General features: G+C 32.2%; 1 protein-coding gene across 1 annotated transcript; it reads left to right on the plus strand.

Annotated features, from left to right (window-relative positions):
• The first annotated feature begins 3,585 nt into the window (after positions 1 to 3,585).
• Echs1 (Enoyl-CoA hydratase, short chain 1) lies at positions 3,586 to 18,404 on the plus strand. The gene is made up of 8 exons (XM_076509905.1): positions 3,586 to 3,827; positions 8,081 to 8,273; positions 8,802 to 8,934; positions 10,734 to 10,833; positions 12,348 to 12,452; positions 13,771 to 13,890; positions 15,184 to 15,251; positions 18,149 to 18,404. Exons 1-8 carry the CDS (start codon positions 3,719 to 3,721, stop codon positions 18,212 to 18,214), a joined length of 894 nt encoding a protein of 297 aa, XP_076366020.1. The 5' UTR covers positions 3,586 to 3,718; the 3' UTR covers positions 18,215 to 18,404.
• The last annotated feature ends 1,815 nt before the right edge of the window (positions 18,405 to 20,219 follow it).

Below are 20,219 nucleotides of genomic sequence, written 5' to 3' on the forward strand. Positions count from 1 at the left end.
TTTTTGCTCTTCAGCCATGAACTCTATATTCCCTTGTTTTGAATTCAAGTAATCTTGAAACATTTTAACATTATTTTGATTTCTGAATAAAATAAAAGCATCATCAACATATATCTTATAAACTAGTTTTAAATTCAAACGAACATGACTACAACTAATTTTTATGTTGAGACAAGAACAAACTAGGAAGTATGGAAGATGTATAATGCGTCTCAACAAACAGCAGGTTTTTGCAGCCCTCTCCCAGTAGCACAGCGGCATGTCTACGAACTTAAAACAGTAAAATCCTGGTTTCAATACCCGTGGTTGACATAGCACAAACAGTCCATTGTTAATTACAAACAGCAAACAACAGGTTTTTGCAGGACTGTTCCCCTAAGATTCCCCATGTAACTTTAGTATTCCAAATTCTGCTGGTTTTATTTGCTCACATCTTTGGCTCTACTCTCATGTAAGGATTTTGATATAGAACAGATAATGCATAATATAATAATCAAACCAAAATATCTGTTTCATCTGCAATGACAGATATTGTCCTTCTGCATCTTATTGATTGCTGTCTTTAAAATCATCAAGGCATAATCACCTATTGCATGATGGATACAACACACTATTTGTTTCAGATATTTATTCACTATTAATATAATTATTTGATTATATAGTATTCAAAATAAATTCTTCCTTTATTTTTTAAATTTTAGAGTCTTGTTGCTATCAAAATATACACCCTGTGCTCCATACTGAGATTTAGTGAGACGTGTAGCAACTGTCCTTTGTTGAACCTTCAAGATGGCTATCAAAAACTAGTGTGCAATTTCCATATTCAGCTAGCATACAGTTCATATATTAGTGGTAGACTGCAACATAAGTCATTCCATGCATTCAAGAAATTATATGAATTAATGCACTATATTAAGTACTTGTAGTAAATACTTCATCTGGAAGTTCAGTCTGTTCATCGTTTATGTAAGACCAAAATACATTCATAAGGAAACTCATCTTTTAACAACATCAGGCACTGAGGTTTGTTCTTCATTATTTTCTTCAGGATATTTCATAACATTTATAAATGCATCTAATCTATTTTAACTTCACCTACATCTAGGCTTTTCTTCTTTTTCTTACTTTGTTTTCTTTTTTGGAGCTAAGAACTGCAGTAACATATCTTTACCTGTTCTGAAGTTGATGTTACATTGATGGTTATACATAGCATTTGTTTTGTTTGTTTGGTTTTAATTTCGCGCAAAGCTACTCGAGGACAATCTGTGCTAGCCATCCCTAATTTAGCAGTGTAAAACTAGAGAGAAGGCCGCTAGTCATCACCACCCACCGCCAATTCTTGGGCTACTCTTTTACCAACGAATAGTGAGATTTTTGTCCCATTATAACGCACACACAGCTGAAAGGACGAGTATGTTTAGTACGACGGGGATTCGAGTCCGTGAACTTCAGATTACGAGTCAAACGCCTTAACCCACCCGGCCATGCTGGGCCTACATAGCATTTGTAGCACGTAAGTATTGAGCATATTCTAGTCTACTCCATTTATCATTCTTCTTTCTAAAAGTTTCTTTACTTCTTTTCGACTATTGGTATAAAAAATTCCAATACCTTTTCTCTCTGATCTGTTCTGTTTTTTGCAGCACTTTTGTTTCTATATCTAAAATCATTTCTGTCTTCCTGTAAAATATACAGCACTAATGAAGGTCAAAATTTGATTCTTTATATCTTAACTGTAGGCATGATTCACTTGCTGCTTCCTTTGTATTTTATTTTTTAACTTAAATATATTTTTCGTTGATCCAGCTTCGTGGACATAAGTGTCTTTGCATGTATTTTACTTGTTTAAACATAAATCTTCATCTTTATTCTGGGATTATTCCAACATCATCTTTCTTGGTTTAAGAACACACAATACGTTCATTCCGAAGCATTGATCTTTGCTTTTTTTTTTTTTTTTTGCCAGCGTACAAATGCCCTTGATTTCTAAATGCACAAAGTTTGAAGAAATAGCACTAAGCTTATGATCTTCAGTATCGTTAAAAGTTAAAAATACTGGGGTTAAGGTCAAAATCCATATGTGAAAAACCATTAATAGAAATGTAACCCAGGTTTCAGAAAGTCTTTGTGAGTAAATGTCGCAAGCAATATTAACATGATTATGCTATTAGGTCATCCCATACGTAATGTCCGAAATTTTAATACAGAAAGTGCATCATCCTTTTTGTCTTTGTAGAAGGTTTTAATGGCTAAAATATGTAGTAGAACGCGTATAAAAATGTTCAGACAAATAAAATAAACTTGCTCAACTCCACTTTTTCAGATCATTAATCAAATAAACCCTTATGAAGATGGATGTGTTTGAGGAGCACTTTAGGCATATAATGCTTTATGAGTTTAAAAAAGGCAATAGTGCAGCAGAAACTAACGAAAGATTCAAGGTGTTTATGGTGCGGAGTCTCTCAATAAACGAAAATGTCGAGGGTGGTTTCAGAAGTTCAGTGCAGGTGACTACAGCTTAAGTGATGCGCCACGTTCAGGTCATCCTGTTGAGTTTAATGATGACTTGCTGCTTGCTGCACTTGATGAAGATTGTACTGTAACAGTTGAAGAATTAGCACATGAGCTTAATTCAACCCATTCAACAGTCCGTCGTCATCTACAACAGCTTGGAAAGGTGTCAACATTTGAAAAATAGGTCCCCCATGATTTGACAGAAGAGTAGAAATTTGCACTTCTCTGCACTCTCGTGGAGAGGTTAATGACTGGAGATGAAAAATGGATATTTTATAAAAATGTTAAGCACCGCATACAATGGCCCAGTGCAGGTAAACTGGCTAAAGCACAGTTCAAAATGGACCTCCACCTCAGGAAAGTCTTGTTAAGCGTTTGGTGGGATATCGTTGGTATGATCTACTTTGAGTTGCTGCCACTCAATGTAACGATTACATCAGACTTCTTTTGTCAACATTTAGAGCGGTCGAATGTTACACTGACAGAAAAGAGCCCTGCTTTGATCAGTCGTAAAGATGTTGTGACCAGGATAATATACGGCCCCAAAAAGCAAGGATCACATCTGCAAAGATTAAAAAGCTAGACTAGGGAAAACTTCCACATTCTCCAGACCTTGCCCTGTCTGATTATCATCTATTCCGAAGTTTGCAGAACTATCTTGATGGAAAAGAGCTTGGAACACATAAAGATGTCAAAACAACCCTCTCTACATTCTTTTCCTCCAAACCCCAAGAATGTTAAGAAGTGGCATTCAGAAGCTTGTGAATTGTTGACAAGAAGTAATTGATACTAATAAAACATACATTATTGATTAAATAACATTAAAAGCGCTTGAAATCCTTTCTCTTTTTCTAAACCTAAAATCGGATATTACTTGAAGGATGACCCGATATAATTACATCCACAAAATGTCTAATAATAATAATATCAACAAGTCGGTTAGAGCTAAAAATATGTACATTTTAGATAGTTTCTAGAGTTTATCCTGGTAAGTTTGGTAACCTCACTAAAATGCACTGTGAGAAAAACAAAACCTTTGATGTTTTTGTTTTGACCTTTGATCTGTATTTGACCGTAATTCTCGTGCACTTAACTCGCATGGTATCGCGCTGCTTAATGCAGACATGCTTATGAGGCTGTGTGCAGTTGGATTCAAGGTCAATCTGAAGTTTTGTAGAAACTAGAGGCAACATTAACGCGAATAATGGCTTCCTTGGCAAAGTTAAGCATAACGTTTTGTCGAAATTTAGCTTCCGGAACATTTTCAAGAAGAAGTGTAACGTTACTGAATAGTATTCGTCTATCATCAGCAGGTAAGGATACCTAAACCACAGGAATATCTCTGTAAAGCTAATGTATCTATACGTAATAAAGTTTAGTGTATTAAATGGAGGTTAACAGAAAATTGTTAAATTTCAAAAAGCTTATTGACGGAATTAATAATGTGACATATTACCATAAAATGCCCATTTCTATAATTTCTGTTTGGAAAAGGTGCTAAAATCAACTTTTAAGATAACATTTAACAACATTTAGGATGTTGACATTTAAATAGTGATTGTAAGCATGGTTCCAGAAAAGTTTTTGTGTGTGTGTGTGTGTGTGTGTGTGTTAGTAACATATAGATCTTTGACAAAACAAAGGTTTGTCATTTTAATGTTAGAGAACCATGGTGGATATTGAATATGATTTTCAAGGTGACATACAGGTATAGATTAATTATTGAGCTGCAATCCTTGGTACTTGGTGGTGGTAGAGTTAAGAAATGGATAAAAAAAACGATTTAATAGTAGAAAGCAAAAAGTATATTAATAAATGAAAATTTATTTTTCATATCATTGAAAAAAGTGAGACTTGTTAAAGTCAGCTTCATAAAATTTATTGTTTATTCATTCTTAACAAGTCAAATAAAACATTTCAAATTTGCTACTGATATCAAGATTCTAGGAAGATATTTTTATATCTGATCCAGAACATGTGAAATGATAAACTGAAGTGTATTAAGTATTTTAAGTATGGTAATCTGAAAAAATACAACACAAAAAAAAACTTCTTTTATAGCTTAAGAAGTTTTAGTGTAGGGAAGAAGGGTTTAGGTATTTTTTTGATTATTGAAATTCTTAAGCCTTTAGCGTTAAGCTATGTGATGAAAAAACAACGTGCAAGACAGACTTCTTTTGATTGTACGAACAACAAGGTAACTGTGACCATGTATAGGACTAAGGTGTGGTTTTATATGAGTTCAATCTACAAGTTTAGTAAGACACAGTATGCTGTAGTTGGCACAATGTTCTAAAATTTCGTCTAATGTTTATTTTGGAGGAAATCCTCATTTTCTTCAACTAGTAAAGTGCTAGACTCCACTACTGTTCTTGACAACTCATTGCATAAGCAATTTACTCTGTTAGAAAGGTAATGCTGTCTTAACTGAAGTCTAGCTTATTTTTTTTCCAAGTTTTAAACTTGTGTCCTCTTGATCAATTATCCTCAGAATACAATACAAATAAATTGAAAGCCTACATCTTATCAGTCTCCTGAATCATTTTATAAACTTAATAAGATCATCTCGTACTCTTCTTTTTTCTCAGAAAAAAATCTAAATTTATGTAGTAAACTCTTCAGTCCTTAGAATCATTTAAGTAATTCTTCTCTGAATCCTTTCTGATAACTATTCTATCTGAGATGAGGAGACTGAAACTGTAAATAATATTCCTTGTAAAACCTAACTAGTGATACTTAAAACTTTTGACCTGTAACAAACAAGTCTATAAATAAAGCCTAAATTTTAGTTAGCTTTATTGTTATCAACAGAAAATTGCTTTTATAGCTTGAGTCACTTATCCATCACAATGTCAAGATCATTTTCATAAGTCATTCCATTTTGTGGATAGATGAGATATATAGATGTTATTCTCAACATTTTATATGGATAAAATATGGCCCAGATTTTGATAACCCAAATACATTATTATGCACTTAGAGGCCATTTTTTAGGTCTGTATTCCAATTGCCATTTGATCCAAGTTGTTACATAATATTTCATTATTCTTATTAATCTAGAAATACCCAAAAGTTTACTTTCATTAACTAACTTTAATAATTATGCCATTATTAATATAATTAATATTTTGTGTAATATTTTTTAGATCATGTGTTATTGGCATATCATCTAATATCTTATGTTTAGAAGCTTAACCTCTGTATAGCCAGAGTAGGTAAAAGCTATGAGGAGAAATGTGAGAGTTTTGAAACATATTTTCCTTTGAGAACAATTGCTGCTGGGGTACCTTATTTAAGAGTTCATAGTTACTGGGGTGGGGTAAACAGGAATAGTTTTTCTTTCAATTGTTTATCGTATCTTGGATCAAAAATACTAAAAATATATTGTAGAAGGTTAAAGTAATGCATATAAGCATGTTGAGTTATGGTACCTTGGAAGTCCAGTTACTATTTTTGCAGGTCATACTGTATCAGTAGATTATGAAATTATTTTCATGAATCATGTCATTAATTGAATAAACCAAACAACTCTGAATTAACCCTTAAACAGTGGGAATGTTGTAGATAGCAGCATCAATTGATGATGGCTTCCATTTAAGGGTTAATCAAAAATTATAATGAGAAGTAATATTGGTAGTATTTAAATTATGTAAATGGTTGGAATAATCATTAACAATAATTTTAATAAGTTATTTTGTGTGACTAATCAGTGCTCATAAGTAATTAATTAAGTTAATCTTCCAGTTTTGGATGCAAGTAACTTTAATGTTTGCATGGTTCAAAAGGACTTTGAACAGCTGTAAGATATGAAACAACCATGTTACTCCCACAGTGAAATAAAAGAAATATAAATTCATTATTCACAGCATAGGTTATACAAATTTTAGAAAATAATAAACTGGTGCCTGGCTAGTACTACTTCCAACTAAATATCTCAAACATGGAAATATTCAAAGGAAAAACAGTGTATTGGTCAGTATCAAATCACAAAGTATGATAGTTAGTTAGAGGTGAAGAAGATGAAGAAAAACAATTTTAGATACTACATGAAATAATAATTAAAATTATGAAACAGTTCCCAAAAGTAATGTAAAATTACATTTTCTCGAATTTACAAGAATTTTGAAGAACTTTCTAGGATGTCATAGAACTTATGAGAATTTTCAAGAACCTTTTAGAATTTTCTCAAACTTTCCATGGTAATATATATACAGGGGCTCACCACTTCAGTTTAGTTCTAGCTGCCTAAGTGAACACATAGACCTATCTGATTTTATCAGAGATGGCATCAAGAAGCTGCAAGCATTTGCAGACACATCTAGAAGCCTCAAAGCTGTCCTGCTCCATAACAGGAATAAGTATCTGTTTCTTCCCCTGGCTCATTTTGTGCACCTCAAAGAGGAATACAACAGTGTTAAGATCTTGCTAGAAGCCTTGAAGTATGATGAGTGTGACTAGGAGGTTATTGGAGACTTCAAAATGGTGGCATCCCTGATGGGTCTACAAAGGAGGCTTTATCAAGTTTTCCTATTATCTATGTATTTGGGACAGCAGAGACATTGCAATGCATTACAACAGGAAGCACTGGCCACAATGGATCTAGTTCTCTGTAGGGAGGTACAATGTCAGGTATGAGCCACTAGTGGACCTCCAGAAGGTGCTGTTCCCACCATTGCACATAAAATTGGGTCTTATGAAACAATTTGTCACAGCTCTTGATAAGGAGTCTGCAGCTTTCAAGTACCTTTGAAACTTCTTCCCTAAGCTGTCTGAGGCAAAGGTCAAAGCTGATGTCTTCATTGGACTGCAAATAAAGAAGATCCTGGGGTGCACAGAATTCCTCAAGAAGCTTGGTAGGAAGGCAAAAAAAGCTTGGGGCAGCTTTGTCGCAGTGGTTCGGGGCTTCTTGGGTAATCACAAGGCCGAAAAGTATGTGGAACTGATTGAGGCTCTGGTAAATAACTAAGGCAAAGTGGGCTGCAGGATGTCCCTGAAAGTCCATATACTTGACACTCATTTTGATAAATTTAAGAACATGAGAGCATACTCAGAAGAGCAAGGCGAGCACTTTCACCAAGATATACTGGACTTTGATCGCCTCTACCAAGTAGCGTATAACAAAAACATGATGGGAGACTATATTTGGGGGCTGATACGTGAAAGTGATTTACATTACAGTTGCAAATCTCGAAAAACTACTCGCTTCTAAACATTTTTGTTCTTTTTTGTATAACTTTAGTATAAATACATGTAAATCTTGATTCATATGTTTTATTCAGACCTTATGTAAATGAAAACGTGCAAATTTGCCCATTTTTACATAGAAAATAGGTTAATTTCTAAATTTCATTATACAGGTTGTAAAAGCAAAGTTTGAAGAGAATCATGGCCATTTTCTGTACTTTTACAACATAAACAATTAAGAAATAACACATACTATCTAGGAACCAAATTTGTTACATCATTTAATCGTATAAGATATTCTCTATTTCAACTTTAAAAAATTTTTGGTGATTGTGTCACAATCATTATGAGTATTAATAAAAATGAATTATCAATTTTGTAGGTCCAAACCTACAATATATAACTGTGGAGAAGAAAGGTGAACAACAAGATATTGGACTGATTACACTAAATAGGCCCAAGGCTCTCAATGCTTTGTGTGATGGTCTTATGAAAGAGGTTTCTGAAACCATGGATGATTTGGAAGCTGATGATAGAATTGGAGCTATCATTATCACTGGCAGTGAAAAGCTTTTGCTGGTATGTGCTTTGGAAGTTGAGCAAGTCACTAATTCTCCATTGACACTGTGAGAATTTTTAGCAGTTACTTGCATTAAAGTAGTCAAATTTCTTATTTACATGTATGTTTACTTGAAGTCTGGTTCAATCCAGTAGAAAAATGTTTTTATTTTTAGCATTCTGAAAAAAATCATTGGAGTGTTTAATGAGGAAATTTTGTAGTAGTACAATTTAGAATAAATATAATTGGTTATGTAGTGAAAAGAAGAACAGAGCAAACGTCAGTTGAATCTCTTATGAAACCCATATGTTTGTCCTTTTTCCTTTTGTTATAACAAAAAATACTCTATCTTTTGTAATTTACCTTTTAAAGTTGAAGTACAAATTCTACTTCCACGTAGCTGAAATAAAATTAGGTGGATCAATGACGTAAAATATTATATACATCAGATCTTGAAGTAGCTTTTATGATCATTGGTGAGGCTTAGAAATTCATTTTACTCTTTTGGTTACTTTTGAATAACTGATTCAGCTTGTTCCATATATGCAGCTGGTGCTGATATCAAAGAGATGAAAGACCAGAATTTTGCTCATGTTTTTCAATCAAATTTCCTTTCCCACTGGGACAGAGTTGCCCATGCTCGTAAACCAGTTATTGCTGCTGTCAGTGGTTATGCTGTAAGTAACTCAGTTCTTTACTACAAATGTCACATGTTTGTTTGTTTTTCTTTATTTATATAGTCATCTATATAAAACCAAGAACATGGCAGGGTAAAATAGGAAGTTATTTGCTAGGCTGATCCAGGGATAGACCAACTAGTGATTTCTTTGTCTATCAAAAACCAATATCTAAGTACTTAATTTTTTGATGTTTGCTGGTTTGATTGTTTTTACCAATCAGTCTCTTATAACTATTTTGATGTTAAGTGGTAAGAAACTTCTGTACTTGGTATAATGTGACATAAATTTTATTTTAAAAATTACATAATTAACACACCATAGAAAGTTGATTGATTTTTTTAAAATGTGATAATTTCAAATAGAATTTTGTCAGTCACATTCAAGGAAGTATATCTGATACTAAAATCTTTGAAACGTTATATGTAAACCTTTTATTGTTGAAGCACATTGGTTAAACTGAATGACAGTAGCAGGAACAATATCTTAAGTTCAGAAAACCTTGGTGAAGTCATAAAAAAAAATTCTTCCAAGGTGATCATGTGTGCTTAATATTAGGTTTCTTTAGAAATGGCTTAAAGAAACAAGAATGTAAGTGATTAAAAAAACTGTAAATTTATTCATTTACTTGTGTATGTGTATAAGTTAAAATTTGCTTTCCAAATTTAAAAACTGTTTAATTTTTGACTGAAATAACTATATTGCTCACAGCTCAGAAGTAACAAGAAATCCTGAATTATATGGACATAATATCATGGTGATCTTTGAAATAGATAAAATTTGAGAACTTGAGTTCAGATTCTGTGTTTCTTTTTCCTTATTTTGGGGTCAATGAACTTAATAGTTATTTAATATTAAAATCTCTTACTGCTTTATTTATTACAGCATTTATCAACCTTTTCTCTACCAAGGACTGACTTGCTGCCTCCTTTAACTGTATTGACCACTAAAATGCAAGTACATTGAAAAACCATTACAACTTTCATATTAATATTCTGTCAGTTTTCAATTGTCTTTAAGAAATTCCACAGACTGTCAGTGTGATTGTTATGGATCACCATCAGTCCATGGACTAATGGTTAAGAAATGCTGGCTTAATTTTTTTGATATAGCATCAATTTTGAGAAGTATTAATTTGGCCAGCACATGAATAGTTACTATGTAGTTAAGTAATGTGACTTGGAGACAGCCATTTTTGAGAAAAATAAAGATTTAAACACACCCTTTATTCTTGAAGTCCCTGATTATTCTCTTAAACTCTTTGAAAGACGTCAGCCTCCACTTGTTCTTCCATAAGTTAATTATATTGTTAGAAAAAGAAAGCTGGCTTAAGTGGAGCTCAGCCTGTTCTTTTTCAGATCTTGAAGCTTGTGTCCTAGCTCCTAAAGTCTTCAGAATATTGAACAAAGAAATTGGAGGTTCTTATTCTATCAAACCCCTGCATAACCTTGTAGATTTGAAAATAAATTGCCCCTTACCCTTTCCTCAATAGAAGATAAGATAAAAGATCTTAACCTATCCTTTTAATGTAACCCTTCCAGTTATGAAGTCATTTCCATGTATTCTTTCCAGTGAGACAGTGTCCTTTCTTAGATGAAGAGACTCAAGTCTGTAGCTGTATTCAAAATGGAGCCTAACTGGTTATTTATATAGGTAGATAACTACCTCTCTTGACTTTTATTCCATACATTGAAAAATAGACCCTAAACTTTCATTTGCTTTACTTCAGACAATCTCGCACATACACATGTATTTATTGAAATACATTTACACATAATATTTCATGTTTTCTTATTCAGCTTGGAGGAGGATGCGAATTGGCTATGATGTGTGATATCATTTATGCCAGTGAAACAGCCAAATTTGGCCAACCTGAGATAATGCTAGGAACAATTCCAGGTATCTAGTTTTTTGTTTTTTCTGTATTTCATTTCTTTATGAAGTAATGAAACTTTGTTTACTTTATCACAGTTTAACCATCGGCCATGCTTCAATCTGGATGCTTGAGGCTTGTAATAAAAATAAATTTCAGAAATGTAATGAGGAAAAATTGTTTGTAATGTGATCATTGGATAAAACTAAATTATTCATTAAGGTAGAAAATGAGAAACCACTTTTGTCATTGCTGTTCTTTGTCTACAAAAAAAGTGACAGGAGGACAGAATGATTCATTAGTTGCTAGAAAATCTTCTGTTTGTATTTTGTAATTTCAACATGTTAGTATTGTTGGTTTAACATGTTTCAGGTATTGATTAGTAATGAAGGAAAGTACAGTGTAAATTAAGCTTTTTATTTTATAATAACATATGGGTTATGACTTTTTATATTCTTTTGGTTTTATTTTAGATATCATAAAACTGGTAAATGTTTTATAAATAATATAAATTATATGTTTAATATGCTTGAGTATTTTTAGAAATTATTCAAAAATAGTAATGCCAGATTAGTTTCAATAAATTGAAATAAATTCCATTGTTAAATCACAAATATGTTTTCAAACCATAAATAAGCATTTGTAATCAGAATTGTGCTTTGAATGTAATCATACTGACAAAATACTTTTGTTATTTACAAGCTGGATGGAAACAAACCTCATACCTTGATCAGTATATGTACCATATTTTTAAGAGTTCTTTGAGGTGATTCTAAAAAAAAAAAAAAATCCTGTTAATATAATGGTAATCAGAAGTTTATCAACTTGTTTATACCTGACTTGTTTATACAACTTAAATGAACTATAAGATTGCAGATAATCCTATAAGTATTAAGAACTTCATCTATTTGAGAACAGTGTTTCAATGTGCAAATCTTTGTTATGTCCTGTGCTACCACATCAAAATATTTATCTTGGATGATCTCTAAACGTGAAATGAAATCCTTCAAAATCTATCAGCTTTATCTCTGTGTTTTTCTACTGGTACAACAGCAATAAATGAATATAGTATAGCTGTAAGAGTCTTCAGTTATTAAACAAACCAATAGAAAGATTGTGTTGTCCAGACTTTTTTCTTCCTTCAGAAAGAATAACTTGTATCAGTAAGAGCAAAATTTAAAGTTATGGGTACTTCATAATGTGTTTTGTCATCTTTTTATTTTTTGGCAGTTGTTATTGATTTTCTGTATTTAAGTGAATTGGTAAAAATAAGCAACTTTTGTGTTAAGTAATTCTAAGCAGTAGTCAGAAGACTACTTGATAGATCAGCCCTTGTATTCTGTGGTGTTTGTTTCAGTCTAAAGAAGTAATGTAGATGGAAGGTAAACTGAATCATTAACTCTAATAACACACACACAATATATATATATATACACTTGTGAAGAGTAATCCTACTGTAAATATTTATGGGTGCTTTTCCAAACCTTTGTGTTCAATTTTTAAAACTCCTTGTTTTTTAATCATACTTGGCATCTTCCAGGGGCGGGTGGCACTCAGAGGCTCACACGGATTGTTGGAAAATCTAAAGCAATGGAGATGGTGCTGACAGGGATGCAAATTACTGCCCAGGAAGCAGAAAAATTGGGTGTGTAAAAAAAAATAGAAATGAACTTAAATATAATAAGCTATTTAAATGTTAATATTAAATATTCATTATTAAGTGAATGATAATATGATATTTAACTTAAAGCGCGTTAGCTTACTCTGAATAACTTATGAAAAATAAATTATTTAATTGTTATACATCAGTTTTACACTCCATTGTGATTAAGTGATATCTTCATATTGTATTGTCTAAAAGTCTTGACACACATTGTATAAATATCAAGAAGGTGATTCAAAATTATGGAATGCATGAATATGATGACTTACTTACTTCACTATAAACTAATCTCAAAAATAATATTCTTCTATATGTACTAGTGAAAGAAAAAAGTGATGAATTTGAAAAAAATATTCAGTTTATTTACAGGTCATTATTTATTAGTAGAAAATAATTACTAACCAGTGGAACTGACATTATGATAAACTGTTAATCAAAAAGGTCAAATAATCTTATGTACTTCCAGAAGATGGGCCCTAACTTTTAGTCATGACAAAATAGCTCATAGAACAGTTTTGCGATTTTTAAGTTCAAACTTTTAAATTGTGGCTCCATCATCTCTTGACCAATTTGAGGTCTAATTACAGTTTTGGACTCGGGAGGTCAAGCCCTTTTGATTGATGTACTTGATCATGCCTGAGGTTTCATAGATTCATTTCCTCTAATCCTGCCTCAAAGAATTTCTAGTGTTGCAGATATTATGGTTTCCCCTTGTTCAGGAACAAAGGGCTTTTTTTTTTTGTGTGTGTGTGTGTGTGTTAGAGGTACTGACACAAAATTTCAATAAGTTGAATATTAATATTTGGATTATTAGTATAATTTTCTCCTAAGTGAGCTGTGTGTGTGTACATGTATTTATAGCTTAATCAGGTTAAGTGATGCAGATAAATAAATCTGAAAGATTGAAGTTCAACTGGTTCTTTTTTAGAGTGTAGTAATTAAAAATCATGATCTCTACTTCTCTATTAAAAATGTAATCCCTTCTTTTTATGTTGAGAAATTGATGCAAAAGGACGTGACACGTAATGGTAATAGATAATTAAATAAATGAATAATCTGTGTTAAAAAAAATAGTAGTAGTAGAAAGCTGCTGACCAGCTGCCTCCTTGTGGTCAATGTTTTGAAATCATGGATGACCACACTATTGTTTCTGCATCGAGAGTCTATAATTATGTGTAGGGAGAACAATCTGTGCTTTCAGTGGTGCTAGAAACTTTTCAAGTTTTGTTCTCCACTGTAGATAATCATAACTTCTTGCATAACTATAAATATATGTTATTGTTTTTTTCTTATGTTTTAGGACTAGTTAGCAAAGTGGTTCCTCCTAATCAACTTCTTTCTGAAGCTATTAAACTTGGAGAAAAAATAGCATCTTTATCCAAACTGAGTGTAGCTATGGCTAAAGAAGCTATTTGTCATGGTATGTTATGTGTACTTTATTTTGAGTACTGTCTGTGAATTCAACTTGTATTGAAACCTGATATTATGTGCATATTAAATGTTTGTTTTCTCATATAAAAATTATATTTTGCTTCTTTCACATGAGGTGGGGGTTAATGTCTGCCCCATTTCCTAAGTTCTGTGCTTAGTGGGGGAGAGAGGAAGCTCATATCAATACATTTAAGGCTACTGTAAGCTACATGTCATAATTTTACTGTGCATAGTTTAATAATTGCTCCATTTAATGTCCTTAAATACCAGCTTTTCTGAGGGTTATACCTACTGGTCTTCTATAAGAGTTACCATATTTAGGTAACCTCTCCAAATGGTAAATTTTTTGCTTCCTTCATCCCTGTTTTTTTAATATTATCCTTTGAATTTTGAATTAGTTTTCTAAATCCGATCTACAGAGATGGGACTGCAAATGCATATTTATGATAGTAAGTAATTTAAAAACAGAGTTATCATAATATAGAAAAAATCAATAAGGAAGTTTAATAATAATTAGTTGAAGGGAGAAAATTAAACCTTTTTTATTAATAAAAAATTAAAAATCTTCTTGCATAAAATGGTAGAAGTGTTTTGTGTTCAAACAGATACTGCTGTTAACCAGATTTCAGCAGCAAGTAAGCTTTGTTGAGCCTTTCTTGGATATCTCTGTCAAAACCAGTTAAAAATTTGAGAAAACTGGTACAAAAAGTTGAGGAACCAAACCTTGCATTTTGTAACATGTGCACCCACTGCCACATTTTATTTTACCTCTCTGCTTAACTACAAATAAACCATGTTCTATGTGGGCTTTTGAAATTAGATGTGAACTTTGTCACTTATTAGCATTGAAACTGTTGTGAATTCGACCACACTGGTGGGCAGTGAGACTTCCACATATCACAAAGGGTTCAACTTTCTTATTCAGAATTTAGAAAAGAAAGGTTTCTTCAGGAACAGGTTTTCTAACAGATACAAAACAGTGTTGCACTTAAAGGAATAATATTGTACTAGGTAATACTCCATGTAGCAGTATTGTGTTTATGAATCTCGTTTTTAAGTCATAGAAGCTTACAATTTATGCTGTAGCATCCCTAACATGCTATTTAGTGTTTTTTTCTAATTGTAAGGGGTTAAGTTATAATGTATTTCTTTCTACAGATGTGGTGTTAAGAAGTGAACCTAGTTCCAAATTAATTTGTAAATAGAATTTCTTTTTGTTTATTGTAATAGAGATGCAAGGCTTGCTTAATTTGTTATTATTGTTAACTTGTTACTTTCACAGCATATGAAACTACACTGCAAGAGGGGCTGAAGGTTGAAAAGAAAATATTTCATTCTACATTTGCTACGGTACTGGTATATTTTTCTGACATCAAGGATTTTTAAGAGATTAAATCACACAAATTTCTTTATATATACTATTCAGTATAGAAGCTACTTTCTTTGGAATTACTGTGTGGATACTAAATGATCTGAAATTACTGGCTTACAGTGTTTATTTGTAGATAAGGCTTTAAAGAAACTTTTAATACCTTAAACTATTATATTTGTTATATTTTTGAAGTATTCCAGTGTTATCATGTTGAAGAAATTTGAAGCATTAAATATCTGTGCATTTATGGGGCTAACTTTTTTGGGCTGAATTATTTATTATTTGGCTTTGTTTTTTATATTTATTTAGACCATGTGTACTTTAATACAGATAAAGTCATGTAATATCTTAAGTTTTACACTGGTGCTGCTGTATTTAAACCATAAATGTGACCATAATGGTTTTTTTAAATAGAAGTTTTTTAATGCTAATGAAATAATGTGTTTACTTGATATGAAGGTGGTCAACATGAATTGTCTGTTATGCCATACTAAACAGATTAGGTTTAAAACCAATGATGTCACCAGGTTTTATCAAAGATAATTATATTTCAGTGACTTATGAAGTCAGTTTCTGTGCTTGGACTGTTTGTGAGTACAGGTTTTGGTGCATACTGTGTGTATTGTTAGTTTGACTGATCTCATTGTGGTCATGAATCAAACTTATAAAGAATTATTAAATAATTTGAAAATCAGTCTCACCATAAGTAAAACATTTGAAATGTTTGAAAACTGTTCATTTCTTTACAATTTTAAATCATTTATAACTGATTGCTTTTCACAAGGCTGCATTTACTTTTGTCTAGAATATCTTGATGCATCTATTGGTAATTGATTTCATATGTATTGTTTTTGAGGTTGACCAACACAGTTAGGCTGGTCATTTGGTTTTTATTATCAGTTTTATATGCTTCATAATTAAGCATTTCATTACATAATATGGGTTAGTATGTTTTATTTAAGCAGCTTGATTTTGTATGGAAGGTTGTTCATGATCTATTGTAGCAATTTGTAAATCCAGTAACCTTTGCCCCTGGCCTATCACTCCTTTGATAACAAAGTAGGTTAGAAGCTTTGACCCTCTTGTTACAATACAGTTGAAATGCTTAATTTATGAGGATAGATGGCACCAAAAATTAACTGTTTTGAAGGTTTATATTACAGGACTTTCTGGTGCAAAGTTCTTCCATTTTACTATTATAAAAGCATGTAAGGCATGTAGTTTCATAAAGATATTTGTTTTAATGTTGGACTGATTTGATAAAGCAAGGGAAGGCATGATTACTCACCTTTCATGTATCAGATGCAGCAAAGAAAGTTAAACAGTTTACTGCTAGAAGTCACCCAAGAACACATTGGTCCTTTGCAGCAAAATAAGAACTTTTCTTGGAACTGCAACTGATTAAGTGAAATAAAAAATTGAGTTATGTTTACCAATTTTTCCGAAAATTTGTAAGTAAACAGAAGTCCAACTATCGGAAGCTGTATGAGTGGTGTCTTGCATGTTATGACACCAAACAAAGCATATCTCTACCTATGCTACTGCAGTAAGGTCCAATCAATTTATTGCCATTTTAGAAGCAGTAAAACATTTAGAAAATGTTACAGGCCATGTTGTGAAAATCTTTTCAAGAGGTTATGTTTGTTACAATTCCAGAAGAATGTTGAAATTAAATTTGTGTGCTTTCAGGACTAATGTATTGCTATAGAATGGGTGCCATTGTCCAAGTTGACATTCCATTTCATGTGTGATATTCAAACACAAACAGGAATTCATGCTTTATCATGACATCTCTTTCTTGAATTTCCATACTTTTGGTTTGCTCAAACTGGTCCCCTGAGGTCATCTTCTGTGCACAATTGATGGGTTTTAGAAAGCGTGAAAAGAAGTGAAAAGCATCGTTGACCCATAGTGGAAACTATTCAACAAAAGAACAGTTGATAACCATCACAATCTCATAAAATAGCAGTGGTGGAAGAGAGGACTGCAAGGCCTAAGCACTCATTCCTATACCATTGTTATGGACCTTAATCTTCAGAGTAGAACTTTTTCTTTTTTATGATAATCAGTTTAAAATTTAAAGTATCCATCTATCAGCTCTGAACTCCAGCCCCAATCATATAAATTAAAAGTAAAACAACACCTGTATAAGTTGGGATTTGGACAGTAATCTTATCAGATTGATGCAGTGACACCCTGCTTTATCTAATTGTGAATAATTAACAGTTGAAATTTGAGACATTTGGCCCCAAAATCATAATTTGTCTTGTTTATAAGTTTAAACATGTTTGGCATATGTTTTCTTAGAATGACTGTGAAGCTAACTTAAATACAGTTATGTACTGGGATTTATTTTGATAGTTTTATATATATGGAAAAAATTTTACTCACTTAAATGTCTTGCAGACGTGTTTCTTGGGTCACTGAAACAGGACAGATGTGTATCTTTAATTGCTATTATAAAACTTGTTACATTTTAGGTATAGATTGATTATTTTAAGAACTTAATCTTAAAATCACTTATTACATGTACAATCCAAAACCTTTTGTTATTGACATTGTATTGTTATAATATATACTTTATTCTATTGAAACTGACCACTGTCCAGATTTTGTGTAAACCATGACAAAAAGTTTAAAAAATTGTAATTTGGAACAATAAGTCTAATGTTAAATATTTGTTGCTATTTCTGTGTAGTGAGCTACATAACTTCATTATTTTTAAATTTAATGTATGTTTTTTAACATTTAATTTTTGTGAGATTTACTGTTGTGGAATGTTTAGAAATAAATTGAAAACATTACTTGTTTTTATTTTAAGGCAAATGAAATTCTCGTGTGATAAGTAAAAGAAATGTTTGTTTTCTGATTTCAGGATGACAGGAAGGAAGGTATGACAGCTTTTGTTGAAAAGAGAGCACCAAAATTTACTGACAGTTAAGGTAATGAAGGAAACCTCATTGCAGGTGGTCAAATTATGATAGTTATCGGGTGCTGTTAAACAGTCAGCCTTGGGAAAAGGTCTTGTTGAATGACAACTGAATTATGCACTTTATGTTAAAGACAAACATAAACTAAGTATGGTACAAATAATTAGTTTAAAAAGTGAAATAAAGTTGATGGTAAATTTGTATAGCTATTTTGGTGACTTGTTTTCTGTTTGTGTCCAACATGTTGGTAACGAAGATTAAAAACTGAAAGTAGTTTTCAAAAACGACTACACATATAAACTTTTTTAAACATTTTTAGTTTATTTTACCTTAATTGCTGGATTACTCTTCCTACTATTTGTGGTAAAAAAAATGATATGTCACTTATTACTCCTGTGTGTGCATGCACACACACAGATTAACTTGTAATATTACGTCTAATCACAGTAAATAATTCAACATGTTACCAGCATTGTGCACAATAAATATAATCTTAAAACATCCAAGCATCATCAATTTTGGTGAGGAAGTTTGCTAAGAAAAACAACTGTATTTACTTTCTTTTTGTAACCTCCATTATTTAAGAAAATAAATACATAGATGGACAGATAGATTAACAATTCACAAGTAAATTAAATAGAATAGTAAGAAATTTGTTTGGACCTAATGTGAAAAATTATTGCTGTTGACGTTATAAAAAAAATCATAACGGGTATTTGGAGTTCTATTTCCATTAAAAACATATTTGTATGAGAAGAGTAATTCATAACCCATTATCCAAATTTGATAGAAAATGTTTTATTAGAATTTCCAATTTATTATTAAATAGGTTTATATTGCACAAAAAATGTTTTTGTGAAATATATTTTGGTGGGTTATAAATTGGTATATTACCAAGAAGTAACATTGTTAAGTTGAGGAACCAACAAAACTACAAGTAGTGGACAAAAAAATGGAAACACCTGGGTAAGTGAGGGACAAGTATATACAATGCAGAAGCTACCACATAGGTTTGGTTTGTCCATTATTAAGTAAATAACATCCAGCATGTGTATGGTCATGTATAAAAATGATGGACAGGCCTGGTTGCTTATAATTATGGCTGCAAGAGGAGATATTAGTGATTTTGAAAGAGAGGTAATTGTTGGGGCACATATGGTGAGAGCTTCAGTGACCAAAAGAGCTTAACTTTCTGATGTTTCATGAGCAACTGTTTCTAAGGTAATGTTAACATAGAACTCTGAGGGAAAGACATCAGTGGGCAGAAGTACACACTCCAGGATCACAATATCTGTGCAATAATTCAAACTGCAAGGCAAAACAAGTGAGCAACTGCAGATCAACTAACCACAAATTTCAACTTTAGGAGAGAGCAGCCAGTTTCCTCAAAACAAGTATGCTGAGAACTCCACAGAATAGGATTCCATAGTTGGATTGCAGTTCACAACCTGGTGATTACACATGGCATTGCACAATTGTGTGTCCAGTGGTGCAAAGAGCACTGGCTTTGGACTACCAAGCAGTGGACAAGTGATATGGTCAGAGGAGTCATCCTTCACCATGTTGTCTATAAAGACAGATGCACATATGGCACCAACCTAAAGAAACCTACAGTTCTGAATGTGGGGCACATTTTCCTGCCAGTATTTGGGTGCACTCGGATCCTTAGACTCGATGCCAGTCATTACGTAATGGTACTGAGTGATCATCTTCACCCTAAGTTTTACAGAGAGGAACTAATTTCAAGATGACAATACTCCTGTTTACAGAGCACAAATAGTCACCCATTGGTTTTAGAAACATGACACTAATGTTATCCATATGTCATGGCTCTTTCAGTTGCTAGATCTGAACCCAGTCAAACATGTATGGTATATTTTGAACAATGTATGAGACAACATTTTCTACTTCCATCAAACAGAGTTAGTTGACTCTTTCATGGAAGAGTTGTGTCATATTTCTCCTACAGAATTCCAGTTGATGGTAGATTCTATGCCATGGTACATACAAGCTGTG

This window comes from Tachypleus tridentatus, chromosome 7, assembly GCF_004210375.1.
Source record: "Tachypleus tridentatus isolate NWPU-2018 chromosome 7, ASM421037v1, whole genome shotgun sequence".
Lineage (NCBI taxonomy): Eukaryota > Metazoa > Arthropoda > Merostomata > Xiphosura > Limulidae > Tachypleus > Tachypleus tridentatus.